Source organism: Ichthyophthirius multifiliis (genome assembly GCF_000220395.1).
Source record: "Ichthyophthirius multifiliis unplaced genomic scaffold scaff_1120509249527, whole genome shotgun sequence".
NCBI lineage: Eukaryota > Ciliophora > Oligohymenophorea > Hymenostomatida > Ichthyophthirius > Ichthyophthirius multifiliis.
In genome coordinates, this window is record NW_004087639.1 from 1 (window position 1) to 26,931 (window position 26,931).

Sequence of the window (26,931 nt, forward strand, 5' to 3'; positions counted from 1 at the left end):
GAAACAAATATGCAAATATATAATAATATATATATTTATATATATATATATATATATATATATATATATATATATATATATACATATACATATACATATATTTTTCTTATTAGGTGATTTCGGATTATCTAAACCTAATATGGATTAGAATTAGTTTGCTTATAGTTTTTGTGGATCTCCTGAATATATGGCTCCAGAAATGCTTTTAAAAATTGGACATAATTTTTAGGTTGATTTTTATTGTTTAGGTGCACTTTTATATGAATTAGTAAATTAATATATATCTTTTAAATTTAAAAAAATAATAATTTTAGGTAACTGGTTTACCTCCTTTTTATAGTCATAATAATGAAGAAATATATTAAAGTATACTAAATGAAGATTTATATTTTCCTGATGATGTATAACTTTCTGATCAACTTTAAGATTTATTGAATTAACTTCTTACGAAAAATCCTTCAGAAAGAATAGGAATCAATGAAGGCATGAAAGAAGTTTTAAGACATAGATGGGTAAAAGATATGATAAATATACAAGATTTAATTGAAAAAAAATAAAGCCTCCTTTAAATCCTAATCCTTTAGGTTTTAATTTTGATGAATAAGAATTTTTTAAGTGGTGAATTAGAATTTAGAATTAAACTTATTAATTGTTAATAAGGAAAAGGCGAAAAAATTCCTTAAATTTTAATGACTTTTATTATGATAGAGAAATATTTTAAAAATAAAATATTATTTAGGAATTTATTTTATAAAAAATTAAAAATACAGTCAGTTAATCAAATAATACTTTAATTTAGAATATAAAAAAATTAAAAAATGCTTAGTCAGTTTAATTATAAAAATAATAATTTTCTGAAATTTCTAAAAAATGATGCTAATTAATAATAAATAAAAAAAAAAAAATGATGAAAATAAAATTGCTTTATCAAATAAAAAAGAAATGTCTTCTTCTTAATAAAAATAAATATATTTTAATAATCATTTTAAAGCTAATTCTGCTGTTAAGTTATAAACAAATAATTTAATAACAAATAGATAATAACCTAGTTCATAAATTACACAAAAAGTAAAAACAGAAAAAGATGAAGCCACAAATGAAACTTATTATACAAATAGTTTTAACAGACTTTTAACTGATTCTAATACTAAATTCAATAAATTAACTGAACAAAATTAAAAAAATAAAAACAATATTAAATTTGGATAATAACTGAACTAAAATTAAATGTATTCATAGAAAAATAATTAATAAAAGTAATTAATATCTAAAGATAAAAAATAAATACATAATAATATTTAATAGCATATTCTAAGCTTAATATCTCCTTCTAAGAAAAGTTAATTATCTCCTTGTAATAATTATTATACTCCTTTATTGCATTTTAATAAAAAGAAATTAAATATTAATAAATTATGATATATTTTATTAATTTAAATATTTTTGTTTTAAAATTTAATTATTTTATTTTTTATATTTTTATCATATAAATTTAAAATATAATTTATTTTTTATATAAAATAAATAAAAAATATAATTTATTTAATTTTCATCATAATAATATAAATAAAATAATTTAATTTTCTATATAAAATGTATAAAATTAATATATATTATTTATATATCTTTTGAATTAAATATAGTTATTTATATATATACTATTTACTATGATATACTAACCATCTTATCTATTAAACACAAATTAACTGTGAAATTAAAGTAATTTCGAAACATTAATTAAGCTACGTTATACTTACTAGTCCTTTGTTTTTTATCAATTCGTTATATTTTAATTTTCTTTACTTCATTTCTATGTTTTAAAATATTCGATTATAAAGTTTCACTAATAAATTCAAATTTGTATTTATCATCACATATCTTTCTTATTTTATAATCTGGTTCAAGATAAATATTGAGAGTAGCTTTAACGAAGGCAATGTATTAACATGGAGTTATAAAAGTAAAATCTCAACATCAGAATAACCCAATCCTTATCTAATAATCCACCAAGGAGTATCTTTTTTATAGTTATAAACACAAAAATCAAATATTTTTATTAAGTGTTGCCCTTAAACAAGATTCTGGTTCTGAATATTCTCTGATTTAAATCTTAAAATAGTAGTTTTAAAATAAAAAGTACTACAATTGGCATCCTTGCAAATATTTCCTTCAAAATCTAAATTGAAAAAAAAATATATATTTATCACAACAATCATTAATCTTAAAATCTCTGTGTGTAGTTTAATCTAAAACCTATGATTTCTTATTACTTTTTTAGAATTAATGGTGAATTAAATTGATAAATACATTATTTCAAAATAGTTCTTTTATAATCACTTTATTAAATAATTAATACTTCTCATGAATATATTATATATATATATATATATATATCAATTAAAGGAATTTTAACTCTTATTTAATTTTTTTTCTTATATAGGTTGGATTTATAGTTACATAATTACATGAATCTTTAGCAATTTAAACACCTGCTTATAAAAATTACTTACAGTTTTCATCTAATTCTATGAGAGCTAATCTTTTCAATCAAAGATTAATATATCTAAAATAAAATTTTATCCAAATATATTAGTAAGTAAAACATTCACTTTTAATTACTAAATTTACGACCTAATTAAAACAATTATAATTAGTAAACAGCCACATATTTTCACATTACCGATTAGGACTTTCAATAAATCTTTATTCTTTATTATGGAGTTAAATATTAGCAAAATTATTTACTTACTATTTAAGTTACTATAGGTTATGAACATTTTAAGCATATAATGCCTATACAATAATCATTATAAACTCTCCACAGGTTCTATAATCATCGTTAATTATTTTTATTTTTTGCATTTACTACAATTACTTAAATTATTGCAGTCATAAATTGGCATAGGAATAGATATTAAAAGATTAAGACTGACTAGGAAGAAGTTATCAAAACATAAACAGTTTACATAATATGGAGAATAAGAGTATTAGAAACATTGAACCTTTAATTCAGTAGGATAGATACACTAATTTTCATCAAAAACAGCATAATATCATTAAATTAGCATATTATTACATTTGTAATAAACAAAGTATATTCTGAACATTATGAGCATTAGTTATATTATCCGGTTTTATATTCTAAACATTTGAAGTGGCAATAGGGTTTATTTCTGAATATTAATTTTTTGAATCATAGGAGAAAGGCCTTATTTGCATAAAAATTTTCTCTTATAAAATGATAAAAATGAATTTATGGGATAAATGCAAGATAGAAAATCATCTAAAAGACTGAATTTAATGGACAATTACATTCGATTTTATGAGTTGTAAGGTATCCATTAAAAAAAAGTATTTCTTTGCATTATAAACAGTAGAGTGGAAATTATTAATAATTCTATAAATGGTTTAATTGAGTTATAAAAATCCAGGGTTATAAACACAAGATTTATAATGAGGAAAAATATAGGAGTTATTAGAAAATTATAATTTAAAATCAGAATCACAAATTAAAGGAATGCAGATAATTTGGAGTTAGTAGAAAAAAAATAACAATAATTATTAAAAGAACATTCTAAAATTTATTACATTATGGAGGGGTTACTTACACATATTAAAAGACCTTTATTTACTAATTCATAAAAGTTTTAGTATACACAATTTCCGTATTTATCTAAATTTTGGTTTGAAGCACATTTTTATTACTGATACTTGAATACATTAACTTTAGTAAATAGCATAACATTATGCTTTTTTGATTTTAGTTTTTGTGTCTTATTTAATCCATATTATAAGACTATATTTTTTTAAAAAAATTATGTTTATATTATTTCTCATTTAAATAAATGTTAATTTATTATTATGTCAATATTCACTTAAATATTAATCAAAAGCAGTGTAATATGAAGTCACAGTTACTTTCGTATATTATTTTGGGACTAAACTTATGATCAATGCAAATACGTTTATCATGTTTTGAAATCATTACATTAAGAATTAAATCATCCGCTTATATTTTTTATCACATACCAAAATTTAAATTAATAAAAGTTCGATTCTTATTAATCAATAATATTTCTGATATCACATAACTCAAATACTAATTTTAAAATTGATATTTATTTATATAGTAAGTAAAATTTTATAATTAAATTAAATTTTTTTTAATTAAATTAGAACATTAATTTTTGTTTGCTAAATATTTAAACTAATTATAATTATTACTAATTTATATATTAAATTACATTTATTAATTAATGAATTTTTTTTTATACTTTTATATTAATTTATAATAATTCGAAATTATTATTGATTTTTAAAAAAATTAAAATTAGTATAAATTATATATTAAAAATTTATAATACACAGAGAATTATAAAGTCAAAATTTTAATTATCATAAAGTATATGTAATTAAAAAATTTATTAATTATTAAATAATATAACATTAAAATTAATTTTTTTAAAAAAAACTAAATTTACTTTATTAGTTATTGCATAAAACAAAATTTTAAAAATAAAATATTAAAATAATTATATGAATTTATTATAAGAAAATATAATATTATGTGAAATTTAATAAATACTAATAAAATAATATTAATTAAAAAATTATACATATAATAAAAAAAGAAAGTATAAATTTTTATTAAAAATAATAAGAATTTTAGAATAATTAATTATAAAATAAAATTTTAATATAAATAATTTATAATTTATAATTAATATTATACTTATAAATAAAATAAGATTTAATAAAAAAACTAGGAAATATTATTTTATGGTATAAAAAGTCAAAACAATATAATTAATTAATAGAATTAAATAAAATCATAAAAATTGTAAGAAAATGTTAAATTACATAATAAAAAATTAAATGAAATCTTTAATTATTATGAAATATAATAGAGAAAATTTTAATTTTAAAAAATTATAACTTATAAGAAATTTAAATCATAAAAAAGATTTACAAACAAATATTTTACTTATTCTTAATAGTTTTACTTACTTTATTTATATATATTTTTTTTTAAATAAATATCTACTAATTATATAAGAATATTTTATTTTACTTTATAAAATATTAAAATTTCTAATTTATTATACATAAATATATTTTTAATTTTATATGTTAAAATTTGATATATATAAAAAATTATTTTTTTAAATTTATTATCATTTATATAATATATATTAATCTAATTATATAATTAAAGTTAAATTATGATTTTTTTAAATTTAATGTAAAACTTTTAATCAAAACAAAATAATTTATTTTTCAAATTTCTTTTATTAAAATAATAATATTTTATTTTATTAAATAATTAATTAATATATTTATATAAAATTTCTGAAATTGCAATTTTTACTATAAAAAATTATAAAAATAAATATTATAATATAAAATAATTAAAAATTTATATTAATATATGTTATTAAAAAAAAAATTAGAAAATTAGATTTGAAAATCACTCTAAAATATAATAAAAACTCATATTAAAACTAAGAAAACTATGGACAAAACACTAAACAAATTTCTTATAGAGAAATTCTTAAAATTTTCAATATCTGTATTTTAAATTTTTTTTTAGAATATATTAGTCCTGAATTCTTAAAAAACAATTTCTTCTTCACTTTATTCAAGATTTCTTACATCTTTATTAAGGGCTATTTTCAACTCAACTTAAACAAGAGCATTTTAATGAGGTTAGAAAAGAAAAACTTCAACATCGACAGACCCTAAATTTTATCTCAAAGTCCAATATTAAACGTTTCTGACATAACTGTAAATTCCTTTATCATCAACAAATTTAACGGCTTTGATATTTAGATATTTTTTGTAAGTATTGTCTTTAAATTAAATTCTTACGTACATATGTTATCCAACTTAGTATGAAGGCACAACTCCTTATTTAAAGAAAGCATTACACGAAGAATCAGTACAAATATCAGATTTAGTATCTAAATTAGCAACTATGATGCATTCTTGTCCTTTATCACAACCATCAGTTATTTATTTGCTTACTGTTAAGTGGAATACTTCTACTACGTCACGATTTGTATATACTCTAATTTAGAATTTATGAAGACGGATAGTTCTTCTAGAATGAGATAATTCAATTGCAAAGCAGGCAATTTAATAAATAGTTCTAGCATCAGCAGTCAAAGAAGTATTTTAGGTCAACTAATATACATCGATTAAAGGAATTCTAAGGCTTATTTGAGTTTAATTTATATATGTGAAATAATTTGAATTTAAGAGCTCATAGTTTGTGCAATCTTTTGCTAACAAAATTCTTGTTCTCAGTTCATTTTTACATTTATCATCTAAAGTGGCCGTTTTAATTCTTCTCCAATCAAAAGATATATTATCTACAAGAATATTTTATTATTATTAGTTTATTTCGATTCCACAATTCGAATGGACTACCATATTAAGAATTTAATTATACAATTACCATTCACAAACAGGAGTATCAATTCCCAAATTGGTTTCTACGCATTCCCATTCAGAACCTTCTTTAAGCTTATATTGAGGAGTTAAGCATTAACAGAAATCTTTATTGACCATATGTGTAAAAGTTGGCTATTTACAAGTAAGACAAGCAGCTTAGCTTCCACATTAATCATCTCGCAAATCACAATTGCAACTAGGATGGCAACCTGGATCTCTACAGGTTTTCAGATCTTCATTAACAACAAAATCTTCAATACATTTAATACACTTTCCATCAAAAGAACATTATTAGCATGTAGGATCACATTCATTGATTTGACTGCATTCTAAAAGTGGCCAAGGTTAAGAAGGGAAAAAATTATCATAACAAATGCACGTAACTCCATCTAAACTGTAAGAATTTAAAGGACAGCTAATTTAATTTGCTTCCTTTATATTTTAACAAATTAAGGGTTCTATTTAAAAAGCTATGTAATTTTTGTTGCAAACACATACTTTTCCTTAAGCAGTAGAGTTAGCGGGACATCTAATGCATATTTCTTAATCGTTACATTGTAAACAACTGGCATTGCAAACAGGATTTTTTCTACAAATAAAAACACGGGATTAAAATTATTAGAAACCTTATTTGCATTAGCATTATCTATTCATAAGATCAAACGATGAATTTTAGGGACATTCACAACGTAATCCATCAGGAGAAATAGAAGAGTTCAAAGGACATTCACATTAAGTATCACCATTTGTAAGTATACTGAAATCAGGGCATAATGCACATATATCACTATTTTTTTAGCATTATAAACAGCTAGAGTGGCATTATGGTATTTATATACATATTAAAGGATTCTATGAAACAGCATAATATCCATAATTACATAAACAAATTTTCAAATCTATGACAAGATAAGAATTACTTGGACATGTTATTTTAATTTCTTCATGTTCGCAAATTAAAGGACTTGAAGATTTTTAAGTATATCCGGTTTTACAAACACATTTTTGTTTATCTTCACTAAGTTCTGAATTTGCAGGACATTTATTACATACATTACCTGAGGTAAAGCAATTTAAACAACTAGGATGACATACAGGAGGTTATATACAAGTTAAAGGATTTTAACTTGAAGCTATAAAACCATTTTAACAGATACATACTTAACTATCTTAATCTAAACGTTAATTTTTAGGACACCTATTAAAATCACAATGAAATTCTAAATTCTTTAGTCCCCAGAAAGTATCCTAGAATTAAAAACTTACATTTAATTCTACATTTATTCTTTTCTTTTATGGAACAAATGTTATAGTTTTAATATTTTCTAAAATTGAAACAGGCATATTTTAATTATAATATTTATCATAACACTATGTTTTTTTTACTGTTACTCTATTTATTTTTTTACATTCAAATTAATAAACTAATTTTATATTTAAGTTAAATTAATTTTTTTATATATATTATTATTTACTTAATTGATCTTCAGCATATACATTTACTGAATCATTGTATGCGAAATTATATAAATATAAATCGAATACAATCCAACATTTTACAGGTTTAACTCCAGTATCAAATGTTTTAAGTAATCTAGTTTTTTAAGCAAAATTTTATTGTAAACCAAAGACTTCCTCAGGAAAGCTGAAATCTTTATTTTCACTACATTAAGAAATTAATCCTCCACTTTTGTTTCTTTTTATACTCCATGATAGTATATCCTCGTTAGTCAATTCTTTTGATGAAAAATCTACATCTACAATTACATCAGAAAATTATTAAAAATAAGCTATAATAGATAATATTATAAGAATTGTCAATTTTAAAAACTTCATTTTTTAAAAAATATTTATTTTTTATTAATTTTAAAATATTTTTATATTTTTAAAATAAGATATATTTAAAAAAAAATACATATTTTATAATTTTAACGTACTTATAATTAAAAAAAAATTTTTAATAATTTTCATTTATTTTATGATCTTTTATATTAATTGTATACTAATATATATCTATTTAAATTTCTAGTTCAACAAATTTCTTTTTTAAAAAATATTATTTTATAAAATTAAATTTTCATAAACTATAAGTAATAAAAAATATATTTAAAAAAATAAAATAAAAATATCAAATTAAATTGAAATTCATTTGAATGATGAACAGGATTTAAAAAATTAAAATTATATTTGATTACGATTTTATTTTTCATTATAATCGAAATTTTTAGATAAATATTTATATAAAAAATTAATTATTAATAAAATTTTTAAGGAATATAAAATTAATTTTTTATTTTATTTAATTAATATATATTTAAATAATAAATTAATATAAATAATAATTTTTAAATTCAAGACTAAAATATAATTTATATTTTATCTATTTTAAAATATAAATAAATAATATTTATATATTAATATTTTTTAAAGAGTATTATTATTTATGAAAAATTAATTTAACGAAAAAATAATTTATATCTATATATATTATAATTATCATTTTTACTTATAATTAGTTATAAGATAATTTATAAAAATAACGAAATATTTAATAATATTAAGTTACATCTTTTATAAAAAAAAATATTAATAATAAAATATTATATTATAATTAATCTTATTTAAAATAGTCTATCATTAATTTTAAAATACTTATTTTATTTGTTTGTAATATAAATAGATTATAAAGTTAAAAATTTTGAATATTAAAATATATTAATTAACAAAAAGTTAAAAAGTTTATATTTTATACTTTTTATTTGATATAAAATACGAAAATCAATAAAATATAATTTTTAGTAATATTTATTGAATAAATTTCAATATTAAATTATTTATTTATTAATTGACAAATATATTTTTATAAATTAACATCTTTTATAAAATATGTATTATTTCAATTCTTTTTATAATATTTTAAAAAAATTAATTAATAAAATATTGCAAAATTATTTTATCAAAATCTAAATTAATGTATAAAAATTAAAAATATTGATTAAAAAAAAAAATATATAGAAACATTTAACATTTTTAGTATATAAAAATATAATGTATAAAAAAAATTAAATAAATATATTAGAAAAATAATAAAATTTAAAAATATAACTTTTTATAAAAAAAAAAATATATATATTTAATTGAAATAAAAGGTTAAATATAAAAATAAATATTAAAAAATAAGATGATGATTAAAATATTTTTTAAATAATTATTTATTAAATTCATAAATATAATAAATTTAATATTTTATAAAAACTAATAAAATATATATTTATTATATAAAGATTTTAATATATATTATAAAAAATATAAGATAAAATAAAAATACGTTTATTAAATTATAAATAATAAATTATAACAAAAAAAAATATAAAAAAAAAAATTATATAATATTTATTTATATTTATATATATTATTATATTAAATTATTATCTATATATTTATTAAATTAATTTTTATTTAATATTTTTGATCTTTTTAAAAATTTATTTCATATTATTTATAATAATTTATTTAATTATCAATATTTTTTTTTCTTTTTTTATATATATTTATTTTATTAAAATCTTTCTATATATTTATATATAAATTTTTAATTTTCTTTTTATTTTTTAAATAATATTTAACTATTTTATTTTAGTAATATAAAATTCAATTTATTCCTTCAGGATTTTTTTTTATAAAATTATATGCATCTTTACACATATCCAAATCTGTTTTTTTTGCTTTCCATCCAAGTAAATTCAATGCCTTATTAACTTTTGCTACTACTTTAGCTACATCACCTTCTCTTCTTTAAGTTATCTAATAATCTATTTTGACTTCACAAGCTTATTCATAAAGTTTAATAACTTCAAGAACACTTAATCCTCTTCCAGTTCCAAGATTAATAATTTCATATTTTTCTTCTTATTTTTCATCCATATATTTTAGAGCTGCTACATGTCCCTCAGACAAATCTTACACATGGATATAATCTCTTACTCCAGTTCCATCTACTGTATTATAATCATTTCCAAAAACATAAAGTCTTTCTCTTTTCCCAATTAATACCTACCCAATAAAAGGAAATAAATTACTAGGATAAATAGATGGAGAATCGCCTATTTCTCCCGAAACGTGAGCTCCAGCAGGATTAAAATATCTTAAAGCTATCATTTTTACTCCTGGTAAGGCAACAGACATTGATTACATTAACATTTCTACTGCTAGCTTTGATTATGCATATGGACTTTGAGGATTTGGAGGAGTATCCTCAGTACAATCATCAGATTATCCATATATAGCAGCAGTGGATGAAAATATAAAATTTTTTACTTTGTATTTATCTAAAAGTTTTAACAAATTTAATGTTCCTTATACATTGTTTTCGAAATACATTATTGGGTTTTTCACAGATTCACCAACAGCCTTTTTTGCTGCAAAGTGGATTATGTGAGATATTTTATATTTTTAAAATATTAATTCTAGGCTAGAAAAATCTAATATGTCAACCTCATGGAATGTAAAGAACTCTTCTTTTTTGACATTAGGATGTTATTTATGAAGAATTTCAATAATTCTATTCTATGTCTTTGGTGAACAATTAGATAAATTGTCGATAACACATATTTAGTAATGCTTTTTATTTTCTTTGATGTAGTTATATAAATCTATTAATACATGGGAACCTATATATCCTAATCCTCCTGGTAATAGAATTGTTTGCATTTACGATATTATTTTTAAATAAAAATTTATTTTATTTTTTCTTTTTTTATTTATAATAAATCTAAAAAATAAAAATAAGAAATATAGAGAATATATATTTAAAAATAATTTTAAATTTGTTAATTAATATTTTAAAAAAATAAAAAAATGAGTTTTACATTTGAAAATCTTCTTTAATAAATATAATAATCGTTAGAAAATTTAAAATAAGATATTTACGATCGTTTTAACTATAATTTAGATGAAAATCTTATATATTTAGATATTAGTAGATATTTAATTTTATTAGAAAACATATTGTTTGAATAATATGAAGATTAAAAAAGAAAAAAAGATACCTATTCTTCTTAAGAATGTATTTCTATTTAACATAAATAATTATTAAAAGAATATAAAACATCTATGGATTAATTGAGAAAACAAAATTAAATAATCAAATAATTAATTAATAAGAATAACTAAGATGATATGATTCTTAGCAAAAATAAAAAATTTTATAAATTTTAAGAAGAAGAAGAATATTTTGATTAAGAAAGTATTTAAGGTTAAATAAATGAATTAGATTTAATTAAACTAAAAAAATAAGAGAAAAGGAAATTGAAAAATACAAAAATTGAATAAAATATAAGAAAAAGTAATCGTTAACAAACAGAATAGAAAAAATAAGTAAATAATAAATCTATTAATTTAAATTGTCAAATATCTAAACTAGATAAAGAAATAAGCAATATAACTTAATATATCTAAAAATTATATTTAAAATAAAAAATTTGATATTTTATGTAAAAAATATATATAATATAGAATATAATATAGTATATATATATATAAAAATATATATATATATATATATATATATATATATATATATATATTTTATCGAAATTTAATAAACTATTAGCTTTTATTATTTTTTTAGATATAAAAATATTTTAAATTCTATAAATTATAATAAAAATTATCAATTAAAAATTAAAAAAAATTATAAATTAAGTATAATTTTTTTTTTAAATATTTTATATAATTTTTTAAAATACATTCTAAATTTTTATAATTTACAGAATAAATAAATAAACTTAATTTTTACTTTATACTCTTTATTAATTTTACACAAATTTAGATACTCAAAAATATAAAATTCGTAAATAATATTTTTATATATTATAATTATATTAATATCAAATGATTTTATTTAAATAAATATAATTTAATTTATTAAAAACAATAAATATTTAAAAATATTAAAATATTTTAAAAAATATACAATATGAATCATAATAATTTTATTAAAATTAGATTTTAATATTGTAGATTCTTTTATAATTATATATTATTACTTTTTTTGTTTTTAATATTTATTTGAAAATAGTCTTATCTAAAAGACATTAATTATTTTTTTAATATTTTTACTTTTTATTTACTATTTAAGTAAGATTCATAAAATTTATCGCTGAATTATTAATACATAAATTTTAAATAATAAATAAATTTAAGTTTTTCTAAAATATTTAGTTATTTTATTTATATATAGGATTTTTTTTATTATTTTTTTAATATTTATTTGTAATTAACTTTATTAAATTAAGTTATGACTTTTTTTATTGAAATATTATATTTTATCTTGTAATATATTTTTTGTTTTAATATTTTTTTAAATATAATATAATTGTGAAAATATTTTTTATTTAAATTCCTTTATTGATATATTTAAATTATAAAAATAAAAAAAAATTGAATTATAAAAAATGGCATTAAAAAGAATTTAAAAAGTAAAATACAATTTATTAATAAAAAAAGCATTAATTATTTAATGAAAACTCTTTTTTTATAGTAAAATATAAATTATTTGATTACAATTTTTCATTTTTAATACATTTTAAAAAGAAGAATAATATGATACTAATATTAAATATATAATAAATTTATAAATAAAATTAGGAACTGTAAGATTTAAGTAGAGAACCACCTAGTAATTGTTCAGCTGGTCCAGTAGAAGGTTAAAAAGATGCATTTTAGTGGTAAGCTACTATAATGGGTCCAGTAAAATATAACTAAAAATACAAAATATTTTAAATTAAAAATTAATAAAATAGGAAGATTCCCCTTATTCTGGCGGTGTATTCTTTTTGAGTATTCACTTTCCTACTGATTATCCTTTTAAACCTCCAAAAGTTACGTTCACAACAAGAATATATCATCCAAATATAAGTAATTAAGAAATTAATATTTTTAAGATATTTAAAAAAATAATAGATTAAAATGGCTCCATATGCCTTGACATACTTAAAGATCAATGGTCTCCTGCATTAACAATTTCAAAAGGTTAAAATAAAATATATTAAATTATGAAAATTTTATATAAACATTGTTCTTAGTACTATTATCAATCAGTTCTTTATTAAACGATCCTAATCCTGATGATCCTTTAGTTCCAGAAATAGCCTAATTATATAAAACTGATAAATAGAGATATGAAGCTAATGCAAGAGAATGGACAAGAAAATATGCTATGTGAATGAAAATATTTTTAAATAGATATATTTATATGAATATATAAATAAGTGAAAAAGTATAATTTTAAAAAATATACTAAGCAAAATAATAATAAAAATATATTATAAAATATTTAATATTTAAAATTTATATCCCAAAAATAAAAATATTATATTTATTAAAATATATTTTTTTAATAAAACACTTTCAATTTTTCTTTACTTTTTTTTTCCTTTATACATCAAAAACTCTTGATTAAAAGCTTTATCTTATTTTCTAGCAACAACAACAGTTCCACTTTTTCCAAGTTAAGCATCTTTTTAAATTTCTAAATCGTCAATATTAAAGTTATATCTGGCATGAATATTCTTCTTTCCTTATTTGTCTTAAACATATTACATTCCTTCATTTTCAATTTCTTCATCATCATTTTTTTATGGCAGCATTTTTTCTTCTAATATTTATAAATTAACCTTATCATCCTTCATATTTTCAAAAATATCTTTTTCAAAAATATTTTCTATTACTGCTGCAAATTTCCTCATTCCTTTATTGAAAATTGCAAGAATTTATTCTTCAGGTAAATTTAATTCAGTAGCTAATTATTCACTATTTTTATGTTAAAATCCTAGCCCTATAAAAACACAATTTTAAATTTCACTCAAAAAGGCATTATTAGGCAATCTTTGTAAATAATAAAGTTTACATAAAACACTCAAAAGATCCTTAATAAGATCAAAATCGGCCAAACTTTTAACGTAAGCTTCAATCCTTTTCATATCATAAGCATTTAGGTATTTCTCAAATGCTTCTTTATCCATAATTTTGGGTAAAACAGCAATTTTATTTTAACCTTCTTCTTATTCTTCCTAAATTTTAAGAATTTTAGAACATAAGATGACATCTAGTCCTTTGTACTAAAATTGTAGACTTTCTAGAAATCTTTTTTTAAATTCTTATTTAAATTCTTATAATTTTTCTTCAAAAGATTTTTCTTCGTTATGTCCTTGATTTATTTTTTTAACCATTATACAAGAATGTTCTCCTGTAATATTATTTTACATATGTTTCAAATAAACACTTTCAAATCCATTTTTTTACCAAAACTTGAACAAATTATTGTTTAGTCCAAAAGAAACAGACAAATAATCTACTTTAGGGATATTAGCCTCAGTTAATTTTCCTAATAATCTTTATATCTACCCTTAGTTTTCCCCGAAAACATCGAATTTTGTGGTACTTTCATTTTCATCTAAACTAATAATTTCTCCTTAAAAAAATCTTGTTAATAATTCTAAACATTTACTTCCGTATCCCATTCTACAAGCGGATGGATGACTAGCAATTCTCACAATTCTAACCCCAAGACCTTAAGGGAATTAGTTATCTAAAAATTATTCTTATAAAACCCAAGGAACTAAATCTCCATTAGGTTTAGAGCTTTTTTCTTATTTAATAAGTATTTCTTTTTCAGAAATTCCGCCTTCCAAAGCAACCTAAACAGCACATAGAACATCAGGGAAATCTTTACTATTTTTTTCTATATTTTTATCTAATAAAATAAATATTTAATGTCCTGGTGCATCAGCAATTAGCTAAAGATCATTTGGAGAATTTTTGTAATGAGAAGAAACAAACAAAGACATTATTTTAAACAAAAATTCTTCTGCAGAATTTTTATAAGAAAATAAAGTTTATTTATTTACATAAAATAGCTCACATTCGTTCGGATGGACGAGTCCTTTTTTTAATGGAACTTCATTACAAGCTTCTAAAAGCATGACTTCATTTAACCAATGTTCTATAACATCATTTTAATTATATCTTATAGGTTATTCAAGAGTTATTTCTTTTATTTTTTCTCCTTTTTTTAATTCTGTTATTAATTTCAAAGATAGAGATCTGCCTGTGCCTTCATATCCGTTAATAGTGGAAGACAAAATGACAAAATTATTCATATTTTTATTTTTCAATCCTTTTTTTAAAACAGGAAGGGGAATTGCAGCTGCTTCATCGATAAAAAGGACATCCCATTAATTTTTAAGAAGTCCTAAATCTCCAGGAAGTACAAATTAAATTGTTTAACGGTGATTTTTTTTGAAGTTTATTTAAATTATCTCTCTTCCTAAATCTTTTTCACAGCTCTACATTATTTCATAATCGACATTTTCTACCCAAGAATATTAATCAATTCCTTTCAATAAAAAGTTGAAAAAAGAACTCACGTTAAATACGCATGGAGATGTTATGTATATGTTAGAATATCCATTTTATATACAATAAGCTGCAGCAAGTCCTAATAAAGAGGATTTACCTCTTCCACGAGAAGCTGTAAGGGACAAGGTGAAGTTATTTTTTTCTTTTAAACTGTCCAAAATATGTAAAAGGGCAGTTGCCTAATCTAAAGTAGTGCAAATTTATACTAAAGGACTTACTTCGGATTTATTTTATTTTAAATTTTATTTTAGTTATTCTAATTTTTCTTTTTTATCGGTTGAAGATTCTTCTATTTTTTCAAAAATAAAATTATTATTTAGAATCGTATTTTTATCTTAAATCAAAATGTTCCGTGGGTATTTTAGAAAAGATTTGTATAATCTAGAATTAAATAAAGAAAATTTTATTTATTGAAATTTCGTTGATTTGTATTTTAAATGAACATCCATTTATATGTTCTGTATTTAGTTAATTTCGCTTATTTTTTCCAAAAAAAATACAATTATTCCTCCAGATTTAACTGTTTCAATAACTCTACATAATGTATTTGGAGTTATTGATTAAAAATCAGTCAAAATGCAAAATAAATATGTCTATCCTAATATTTTTTCCGAATCTTTATATTTTATTTAAACTTAATTTTATATTTGGAATTAAGGAGGTTGACGGGAATAACATATGAGTGTTTTTTGGTTTTATAAAGATTTGTTTTGTATTAATTTTTGTATCTATTAATTTGTTTCGATTATCTACTGTTTTTCAAATAGAATTATTATTCCTCGTTCATTTTATTCTTGAATTTATCTTATAAATGAATGTATTCTTTTTTATTATGTATTTTGATTCATTTTTAGTTTTTTTTTATTTTAGACCTTTTAATTTTTTTTATTTTTAATATTTTTGTTTATTATATATTTATTTCAATAATTTTATATTTTTTATATGAATACAATTATTTATAGTTTTATTAATTATATTACATTTTATTTTTATTTAATAATGATTTAATTAAGTTTTAGTTATTAACTTGATATTAAATAATAATGTATTTATAAATATATAATAAGTTAAATAATTGCATAAGTTAAGATTATGTAAAAAATTAAAATTATTTTATAGTAAATACTTATAATTATTTTAATAACTATTTTTTTATAAAAAAAAAATTATAAATTTTATTCAAAATATTATGTAAATTTATTTGAAAATAAATACTATTATAAAATATATATTATTAAAAATATTTTTATTATAATAGTTTTTTATTTTTAAAAATATTTAATAAAAATTATAAAAAATATTTATAATCAAAAATATTATAAATTTTAAAATTTAAAAGAAAAAAATATAAAATTTTATTTATTATAAATATTATTTAATATTAAAAAAAATCATAATTACCATTCTTAAGATGGTTTTATACTTAAATCCATGTGTATCATCGTTTTCATATGATTAAAATCATATAGAAATATAAGTAGCTAAAAAAATAATAGTTTTAGAAATATTTTTGATATATATAGTCTACTTAGTTTTAATAATTATTGGAACTTTGAAAAATAAATTTTAAGAAAGTATTTAAAACAAATAATTATTCGTATTAATATAAAAAAATAATATATTTAAAAATAATCATAAAAAAGGTAAAGGTGCACTATAAAGTGATTTCTTAAATGATGGTAAAAATCCAGGAAAAATAAATGTAAATATAATTAACTTTAAAATACATATAAAAAAAGAGTTAATAATAATCTAGTGATTTTGTAAATTAAATAGATTTTGAATTATTTGAAAAGTTCTTTTATCCATTTTATAGTTTTCATACTATTAGTGCTGGAATGAGTATTCTTTATGCTCCTTATCCGTTTGCCATAGCGATTTCATATATTCATTTTTTAATATTTTTAGGAATTTTATTTTTGAAATTTAAATCTAATGAATAAAATGCTTAAGCAAGATTAAAATTAATTTACATTCTATATGCTTTATGTTAATTATTAAACATGTGCTTAATAGTTGCAGGATTAGTAGGAATGGGCTATGGAAAAAAATCAAATATACTTGAATATACATCTTGTTTTGGAAAGGCTTTTGATTGAAAATAGTAATAATTTTTATATATATAAAATATAATTATATATAAAAAAAATTAATGTAATAAAAATACATATAAAGATGTTTAAAAATTATTTATTTTGCTTTATTTACTTTCAATATTTTATATTATCATATTTATCTTTGTAAATTTCATATTAAATAAGAATATCTTCCCTTTTATTAATAAATCCATCCAAAAGTGTATTTTTAGTTTCTTCTTTACTAAATTCTACATATACACAAGAACTTACTTATTCACTGACTTCTGGGATTTAAATTATTGCTAAAACATCTTATTTAACAATTTGAATATCAGGCTATGCCTTAATAATTATTTTTTAAAAAATATTTATGTCAATATTAAGCATAAGCTCACAAATTTTCGTACATCTAAAAAAAAATTATTTCTACAAATCAAAACCTTTTAAATATTCATTAATAAGTTAAAAGTCAGCGTAGTGCAACAAACAAATAAAAAGCATATTATAAGCATCTGAATTTTTTTATAATTCTGTATTATCACATTCTATTTTTTCTATGTTTTTACCTATTTCTTTGCATTCTTCTTTAAGAGAATCTTATATTTCTTTTGGAAAAGGAGCTTTTATATATTCATAAGTTTCTTCATTAGTAAAAAGAACTAATTCTAAACCATTTTACATATTTTTTACTGTTTTTAATAATAATATTAGTAAACTTGCCCAGGCACAATTTTTAGCAAAACTGTTATCTTAATCATTTGTTATATTTTAAATAATTACCTTTGTTTCATTTAAAAATTTTTTGAATTTTGTAATATCCTCTCTTAAACTTTAAAATATATATTTTTAAACAAAACGAAGTGCTTTATTTTATTTAGTCTTTATTTCTTCTACACTTTCCTTTACATTAATCCATGGATATTCAAAAAATTCTTAAAAACTCATCCTTTTCTAAACATTCACATCAAGCATTTTTTCAATTAACTCTATTACATCTTATGGAATCAAAGCTAAATTATCAAATTGAACTTTTCCTTTATCAATGATATTTATTAAATCTATAATATTAGCTCCTTTAGGCGGTTAAAACGGTAATTTTCCGAAAATCATTTAATACAAAATCACGCCAAGGCTCCAAATATCACATTTTTCATTATATTATTATCTTTTTAAAATCTCTGGAGCCATAGTAATTGGAGTTCCGCAATAACTTTATAAAAGAATATTTTCTTCAAAATGTTTTGCAAATCCAAAATCACTTAATTTAACAATTAGATCTTTATTAATTAATATATTGGCTAGTTTAAGATCTCTATGAACTATTTTTAAACGACGTACCTCTTTAAAAGCTTTTGAAATTTAATTCATTACTTTTTGGGCAAAACTAATTGGAAAACGACCATCATGGTATTTTTTCATATAATTTTCTAAATCTCCTAATTCGCAATATTCAAATATAAGATAAACATTATTCTATGTCTTTTTATATTCGTAGAATTTAATTATATTTGGATGATTTAGCTTTAATAAAATATTTATTTCTTTATCAATTTGATCTTGATTTTCTGGTTTCAATCTATTTATTTAAAAAGTTTTAATAGCATATTCTTAAGTATTTTCAGGATCAACACTTCGTGTATAATATACTCTAGCAAACTAACCGTTTCCGATTTCTTTTATAAGTTAATATTAACCTATTTACTTATAATGAATTTGTTAATCACGCTTTTATTATTAATGAGTTTCCATTTTTTAATTGTTTGATTTCAGTATGTTTATATTGTGTATTAATTTTTTAATATATACGAATATATTATTATTGTTATTAATATTTTTATTATTATTATTATTTATTATTATTATTATTATTATTATTTTATAATAAATATATTATTATTTTAATTATTATTTTAAATATTATTATATTTTATATTTATTTGTTTAATTTCATTATCTATTTATTATCATTATATTTGTTTTCAACATTTTATATTATAATTTGTTTTAAAATATTAATTAATACTTAATTTTTTTTTTATATTATATTTTTTTAATTTTCTAAAATAAACATTATTGATATAATATTGTATCAATTTAATTCTAAATATTTTCAAATTAAATGAAAAATTATTTACTATTTTAAATTAAATAAATTATATATATTAATATTTAATAAAAGTTCCATAATTTTATAATTTTTAAAAATAATAAAATTACAACTAAAAATTTAAATTTATGTTTTCCTTATTTTTACTAAAAGTGTTTATTGTTTTTAATAAATTTTAATTAATTTATTAATCCTTTAAAATTTATAATTTATAATTATAAATATTATTTGCATAAATTTATATATATTTGATAAAAATTTTAAAAATGATCATGAATATTAATTTATTAATTTTGCATTTTTTAAAAATAATAAATATAAATAATCATTAAAAAAAAAAAATTATAATCAGAATATAATATAAAATAAATAATATTTTATATAAAAGATAAAGTTAATGTCGAAATTACAAAATGATACAGAATATGATTGGTTAGTAAAACTATTAATTATAGGAGATTCTGGAGTAGGCAAAACTAATGTTCTTCTTCGTTTTTGTGAAGATAAATTTACTCCTACTCATTTAACAACTATAGGTTAGGTTTACATTCATTTAAAAAAATATACAGAATATAAAAAATAGGAATTGATTTTAAAATGAAAAAAATAGAAATAGATAAAAGTAAAATTAAATTATAAGTATGGGATACTGCAGGTTAAGAAAGATTTCGAACTATAACTTAAAATTATTATAAGGGTGCAATGGGTATAATTATGACATATTCAATAAATGATAAAGAATCGTTTAATAATGTTGAAATCTGGATGAAATAAATTAGAGAATAGGCAGATAGTAATGTATAAAAAATACTTATTGGTAATAAATGTGATCTGGAAGCTGAAAGGTAAGTAACTTTTTATGAAGGAAAATCTTTAGCGGATACTTTTGGAATTAAATTTTATGAAACATCAGCAAAAAATAATATCAACGTTTATGATGCTTTTATTGATATATGCAGAGATATAAAAGAAAAAATGGTTCAATAATAAAGTTTAAATAAATAAGATTAATTTGATATTTATAATGAAAAATAAAATAAAAATAAAAATAGGGTGGATGTGAATGTTGAAAAAAATAATATATTATATATAATTATTAATAATAATAAAAAAAATATTACAATAAATATATTCGAAATAGTGAATATTAAATAATTTTATAATAAAATATAATTATTTAATAATACATAAATAAAAATACTTTTTATACTTAAAATTATTAGCTATATTTTTATACAATAGTATGTGAGAAAAAATAGTAGTTTATAATTTTCTTTCACATAATTTTATATGTTAATAATTTTTTATTCATATTTTTTATCATATATCATTCTTTATAAAAAAAAATAAAAATCAAAATATATTTATTTTTTATATCTTTTTAAATAATATATTCTAAATGCTTTTAATTTTTAAAAAATCATATTTGTTTGTTAAAGACTTATTAATTGAATATATTAGTAATAAATTTAATACAAATATTTAAAAAATATGTAAAATTAAAAAATATTTTGGTAATTCTATTATATAAAAATTTTAGTAAAATAATTAACAATATGAATTTTTAATCATATAAATGAATATTTAACTTAATAAATATTATTATATATCTTACATATTATATAATTTTTTAATTTCATTACTTTTTTAAAACTATATATTTTTCGTATATTTTGAATAATAAAAATAAGATAATATAAAATAATATTTATATTTATAATACTAATAATTATTATAAGATTAAATTGAATATTTTTGTTATCTTAATTTTAAATCGTTTTTTATGTTTAAATATTTAATCCAAAAAACTAAACTATAATTTAAAAGAATATAATTTTATTAAATATAAGACTTCTAATAAGATTCTTAAGCCAAATATTATTTAATGTGTATATATTGAATTCAAAATACATATTTTTTTATTTACAAAGAACAAAATCATAATTTAAAGAAAATTTATATATTTAAATTAGTATCTTAAAATAAATATAAGAATTTATATCTTAACAATTAATTAAGATATTTTTATACAAAAAGTCTATAAAAAATTAAGGTCAATCATAGTAATAATAATTAGAAACAATATATAAATAATATTATAAAATATTTATGCATAATATAAAATTCTCTAAATAAGATATATTTAGATGAAAATATTAATGAGAAAACAAACTAGAACAGAAATAAATATATTTATTAACATTTAAACAATAAATAAAACTAGTAAAAAGCTGAATAAAAATATTGTAATGGACGATGATACACAAACCTGAAAACCAGTAAAAATAATGGGTTTATAATCTATATAATTTTAATTATTAATAATTATATAAACTATGATGAATATTAAAATTAAATTCAAAATAGAATAAAAAAAGAAAGAAAAATAGTGAGTGCTTTTAATACTAATAAAAATTCATGGAAGAGGAAAATCTATTATAATGTAATATACTAAAAATGACGATTATAATTTAAAATATTAAATTAATAAAAAAAAAGAAAGAAAATAAAATATATTGAATATGAATTAGATAAAAAATGTAATTCTTATATATAATATAAAATTAATAATTTATTTAATAATATTATATAAATATATTATATTATTAAAAACTACTTTAATATTTAAAAGTAAGTTTAAATATTATATCATTATTTTTAATTTATATTATAGATCATTTTTAAAAAAACCAAAAATTTAACATACTTTATAAAAAAATTATAATTATTTGATGAAAAAATTAATATTGAAAATTTACATAAAATTATTTATTTTTTATTTTAAAAAGAATATATATGTCTTTATTATTGTTATATGATTTAATTTTGTTTTTTATAAATAGTTTAATTTTTTAAATTTATTTACATATTTAATAACATTTTTATTTTATTAATATTTACTTATTAAGTTGTATTAAGTTTTTATTTTGAAGAAAATATTAAAATTATTATTTTTATTTACAAATATAAATATATTATATTTTAAAAGTATAAAAACTATTCTTAAAATAATAATAAAATAGAAATAAAAAACATTAATTTATGAGTGGATATTATATTAGAATATAATTAAATAAAACTGATATAAAAATAATTTCATTTATTTTCATTTGCCTTATATGCACTCACAAGGTTCAAATCTTGTTTTAATCATTTAATTCTTACATCTATCACATTAATATACAGTATCCTTGCAATTATTGCAAAAAAATGGAATAAAAGCTGGAAATAATCCACAAAAACATAATATAAAAGAGCATAGCCATGTACCAGTCCCTATTGAAGGCTTCATTTTGATTGGAGTTTTAAAATTACAAATTTCACAATATTAAACAGGCAAATAATTATACTTACATTTTTTAATTTATCCTGTTTATAAACCTGTTTATTCTGTTGCAATTTATAATTATTAATTTTAAATTTTATTTTAAATATGAATTTAATTTTCATATGCTTAATCTTTATCATATTATATTTAAGGAGGTTTTTAGTTAAAAGTTTAATTTTATACTATTTCTTATTCTTAAATTAGATTACTCTATTGTTATAGATATTATTAATTTAAGTCTTAATTTTAAACTAAATTTTTATTCTACATCAAATTTTTTTATTCTTCTTCTTTATTCATTTTTATTAGAAGTATTTTATTACAAATAGTTTTTTAATTTTTTTTCTAATTATTTATTTATATTATTTTAAATAAAATTAAGAAAACGGAATACAGAATTTATCGTTTTTAAATATTTTTTTTATAATAAAGCAAAAATAAAAAAAATGATTAATAATTCTTAATTATTATCAAATAATAAACTTTTTTATATTAATATGGTTAAAATTGTTTGTATATAATATTATATTTAATATTAAATTAAATATTTAATTTTTAAATCTGATAAATAACTCTTAGTAAATTAATTTATTATAATTTGTTTAAAAAAAAAAATATTTAATAAATAATTTATTTATTTTTATACATTATTTAAATATATCTTAATTTTAATTTGAATATTCTATTTAATTTTCAAAAATATTTAAAGACATAATAAAAATGTTATTTTTATTTATGATTTAATTTTATTCTTGCTTATAATTTATTAATTTTTAACTTTAATTGAGTTTAAAGTAGATAATATAAAATAAACTATTTACAAATTTCAAATATTTAATTATTTATTATTTCTTTGTAATTATTATATATTAGAAAGATTAATAAAACTAAATAAATATATTGAAAAATAGTTTGCACAGGTACTTAAAAATTATTTTCTCGATCAATTTTTTTTTAGGTTTAGATTTTTTGAAATACATGTGGAATTAGTATAAATAATTAAGATAATAGATTTAATAAAACAAACTCATTGAGACTTTACTTGTGAACTCAATTAAAATTATTATTGAAAATTAAATTAATTTTTTTTGTATGTATATATCATTATTTTTTTTTAAATAGAAATAATATTAAATTATTATTTTATGATAAATAAATATTATTTACTAATCATTTAATAATTTTTTTTTTATATATATAAATAATAGATATAATAATTATTATATGAAATTAATAATATTACTAATAAATATATTTAATATTAAAATTAAATATTTATTTTTAATATTTTTTTTAAATCTCTTTTAAAAATATTAATATTATTTAACTTTAAAATTAAATAAGTAAATAATAAAAAATATGACAAAAAAATTAACTACTTAATTATTATTAAATAATTTTGTGTTTATTTTTATTTATTTAATAAAATTTTAAATATATTTTATATTAATTTACTTTCTTTTATAAAAAAAAATATATATTACCATTGAGAATCATGTATTTATTTAACAATTAAAAAACATAATTAAATTATAACAATTATTGCTATTTTCGGCTATAATTATATTATGACATTAATAATAGTATACTCTTATTTAAAAAATAATGTATATAAAATGTTGTAAAATTAATAATTTTATTTAAACACATTTTCTTTAGAAAAGTTAATTGTAATATTTAAGTAAAAACAATAAATAGAAAAAAAAGAAATTTCGAATCTACAAGTAATAATGTTTGAATAATTATTATATAAAAAATTAATAATATACATATATTTGAATAATTAATATGCTATGAACTTATAAAAAGTGAGGTATCAATTAAATATAATAATAATAATGATATTTAAAATTAAATAAAATGAAAAAGATGTTTATAGATTTCTACAAAAAAGATACAAAACTCAGTTTTTTTTATGGCTTTTAAAGATAAATAAATAATCAAGAATTTTCTAGAAAATACTTAAAGTTATCCTATTAAAAAATTTAGGTTATCAAAATTATAAGTTTTTAAAGATAAAACATTTTTGCTTTAATTAATTTCAAAAGCTAAAATAATATTTTATTCACGAAATAAGAAGAGAAAAAAAAATTACGCAAAAAAAGTTAAATTTATTTTTTTAAATAAATTCGATAAACTTCCTAAATTTATCCATCGAAAATTTCTAAAATATATTCGGTATCAAAATATATGAAGATTTATTTTCTTAAATTTTTGATTTTATAATTTTTGTTGATATATTAGTTAATTTTAATATTTTTTTATAACAAAAAAATTTAGAAACTATTGGGTAGAAATATTTGTTAATTTCTTAAAGCAAAAGTTAATTTTAGACCTGATATCAGCAACTCCATTAATAATTTTTAATAAGGAATAATTAAAAGGAACTATTTTTGATAATTGGTAGTTAATGATAAAAATTAATATTATTTAATAAGAATTTATAATTAAAGTTAATTAAAAATAAGATTATAGGAATGGCTTTATTTAAGAAGATATTCAAATTGTTTAATAATATTATTAAATTTATTATTTTAGATTATTTACATGACACATATTCTTTCATTATTTGTATAGTTTTTACTACTACTAGGACTATTATTGGCTATGGAGATTTTAAGCCAGCAAATGATATTGACTATTTGTTTCCTAATTGTATTATGGGTAGTGAAATTTTGGCTATAGTATGGGATAAATTGGAATTATTTTAAAATAATTTATCGGAAAATTTTGGCAAAATTAAAAGTATTTTTTAAAATATAAATATATTGTCAAAAAAATATAAATTATGGATAATCTTTAAAGAGCCATATTATTAAAAGAGTAAATTTTAAAAGGTTGTCATATAGATTTAGAAAACATTTGTAAAATAAAAGATTGTATAAGTATTTACCATAAAACAAAGGAAGCAGGTGGAAATTTTATTTTGGCTTGAATTCTTAAGATCATTTAATTCATTATTGTCTTTATATAAATTACATTTCTAAAAAGACAAATTTTTCTAATATATATATATTTTTTTTTTCTTTTTTAAAAAGATAAATATTTAATATCAATTCCGTTAAGAAAATAATTATTATATGGAAATAAAATGTTGTTTATATCTATATGATAATAATTCATAAGAAGAAAGTGGTATTATAAATGAAAAACTTAATATTTTATTTTTAATTAAAGATAATTTTCATAATAGAAACATAAATCATGATATTAATTAGATTTTTTAACTAAGATTAGAATGAACTAAAAATTTCAGCTTAAAGACTAAATTAAAAAGGCACTCTTTAAATTTTAATAAAGAAGAAAGTAATTTTAATAATACTTAAAAAAGGCATCTTTAACTAAAACTAACTTAATAACATAATATGGAATCGAAATTTTAGAAAATAATTAAAAAACACTCTTTGTATTCTTTGTATTGAAATATTTAGAAATATGATGGTGTAAAATAAAAAACTGGTTTTAAATATGGAATAGTTCTATTTAATGAAGAACTATTATATTTATTTTTCACAAAATAATGTAAATAATGTAATATAATTAAT

The 26,931-nt window shown here is 17.5% G+C and overlaps 6 protein-coding genes across 6 annotated transcripts, besides 27 other annotated features; 2 read left to right on the forward strand and 4 right to left on the reverse strand. All coding sequences in view use genetic code 6, as the record gives it.

The window, feature by feature from the left end:
- The first annotated feature begins 15 nt into the window (after positions 1-15).
- Positions 16-101: a microsatellite.
- A 1,329-nt stretch (positions 102-1,430) lies between these two features.
- Positions 1,431-1,471: a microsatellite.
- Positions 1,472-1,494: 23 nt separating this feature from the next.
- Positions 1,495-1,603: a microsatellite.
- Positions 1,604-1,644: 41 nt separating this feature from the next.
- Positions 1,645-1,678: a microsatellite.
- Positions 1,679-2,365: 687 nt separating this feature from the next.
- Positions 2,366-2,394: a microsatellite.
- Positions 2,395-4,655: 2,261 nt separating this feature from the next.
- Positions 4,656-4,713: a microsatellite.
- Positions 4,698-4,742: a microsatellite.
- Positions 4,743-5,652: 910 nt separating this feature from the next.
- Positions 5,653-8,289, reverse strand: IMG5_009740 (hypothetical protein; the record flags this gene model as incomplete). Its single annotated transcript, XM_004039744.1, has 2 exons — positions 5,653-7,877; positions 7,929-8,289. Coding segments are annotated over 2 exons (2,586 nt in total), but the record flags the coding sequence as incomplete, so codon positions are not given.
- An 18-nt stretch (positions 8,290-8,307) lies between these two features.
- Positions 8,308-8,346: a microsatellite.
- Positions 8,347-9,518: 1,172 nt separating this feature from the next.
- Positions 9,519-9,558: a microsatellite.
- A 234-nt stretch (positions 9,559-9,792) lies between these two features.
- Positions 9,793-9,836: a microsatellite.
- Positions 9,807-9,840: a microsatellite.
- Positions 9,841-9,842: 2 nt separating this feature from the next.
- Positions 9,843-9,921: a microsatellite.
- Positions 9,857-9,904: a microsatellite.
- Positions 9,858-9,921: a microsatellite.
- Positions 9,922-10,104: 183 nt separating this feature from the next.
- Positions 10,105-11,163, reverse strand: IMG5_009750 (UDP-glucose 4-epimerase, putative; the record flags this gene model as incomplete). Its single annotated transcript, XM_004039745.1, has 1 exon — positions 10,105-11,163. One exon carries the CDS (start codon positions 11,161-11,163, stop codon positions 10,105-10,107), a length of 1,059 nt encoding a protein of 352 aa, XP_004039793.1.
- A 789-nt stretch (positions 11,164-11,952) lies between these two features.
- Positions 11,953-12,038: a microsatellite.
- Positions 12,039-12,105: 67 nt separating this feature from the next.
- Positions 12,106-12,156: a microsatellite.
- Positions 12,107-12,151: a microsatellite.
- A 222-nt stretch (positions 12,157-12,378) lies between the features above and the next one.
- Positions 12,379-12,432: a microsatellite.
- A 341-nt stretch (positions 12,433-12,773) lies between these two features.
- Positions 12,774-12,816: a microsatellite.
- A 92-nt stretch (positions 12,817-12,908) lies between these two features.
- IMG5_009760 (ubiquitin-conjugating enzyme e2, putative) lies at positions 12,909-13,728 on the forward strand (the record flags this gene model as incomplete). Its single annotated transcript, XM_004039746.1, has 5 exons — positions 12,909-12,932; positions 13,102-13,203; positions 13,257-13,371; positions 13,417-13,485; positions 13,539-13,728. 5 exons carry the CDS (start codon positions 12,909-12,911, stop codon positions 13,676-13,678), a joined length of 450 nt encoding a protein of 149 aa, XP_004039794.1. The 3' UTR covers positions 13,679-13,728.
- Positions 13,729-13,815: 87 nt separating this feature from the next.
- Positions 13,816-13,858: a microsatellite.
- A 459-nt stretch (positions 13,859-14,317) lies between these two features.
- Positions 14,318-16,660, reverse strand: IMG5_009770 (hypothetical protein; the record flags this gene model as incomplete). The annotated part of the gene is made up of 5 exons (XM_004039747.1): positions 14,318-14,340; positions 14,363-14,525; positions 14,811-15,196; positions 15,377-16,162; positions 16,627-16,660. The coding sequence occupies 5 exons, from the start codon at positions 16,658-16,660 to the stop codon at positions 14,318-14,320; spliced, it is 1,392 nt and encodes a 463-aa protein (XP_004039795.1).
- Positions 14,604-14,628: a microsatellite.
- Positions 16,104-16,143: a microsatellite.
- A 417-nt stretch (positions 16,661-17,077) lies between the features above and the next one.
- Positions 17,078-17,128: a microsatellite.
- An 89-nt stretch (positions 17,129-17,217) lies between these two features.
- Positions 17,218-17,259: a microsatellite.
- Positions 17,260-17,924: 665 nt separating this feature from the next.
- IMG5_009780 (protein kinase domain protein) lies at positions 17,925-19,700 on the reverse strand (the record flags this gene model as incomplete). Its single annotated transcript, XM_004039748.1, has 2 exons — positions 17,925-17,961; positions 18,382-19,700. The coding sequence occupies 2 exons, from the start codon at positions 19,698-19,700 to the stop codon at positions 17,925-17,927; spliced, it is 1,356 nt and encodes a 451-aa protein (XP_004039796.1).
- A 62-nt stretch (positions 19,701-19,762) lies between these two features.
- Positions 19,763-19,875: a microsatellite.
- Positions 19,766-19,861: a microsatellite.
- A 580-nt stretch (positions 19,876-20,455) lies between the features above and the next one.
- IMG5_009790 (Rab8-family small gtpase, putative) lies at positions 20,456-21,510 on the forward strand (the record flags this gene model as incomplete). Its single annotated transcript, XM_004039749.1, has 2 exons — positions 20,456-20,594; positions 20,642-21,510. 2 exons carry the CDS (start codon positions 20,456-20,458, stop codon positions 21,508-21,510), a joined length of 1,008 nt encoding a protein of 335 aa, XP_004039797.1.
- Positions 21,511-22,031: 521 nt separating this feature from the next.
- Positions 22,032-22,083: a microsatellite.
- The last annotated feature ends 4,848 nt before the right edge of the window (positions 22,084-26,931 follow it).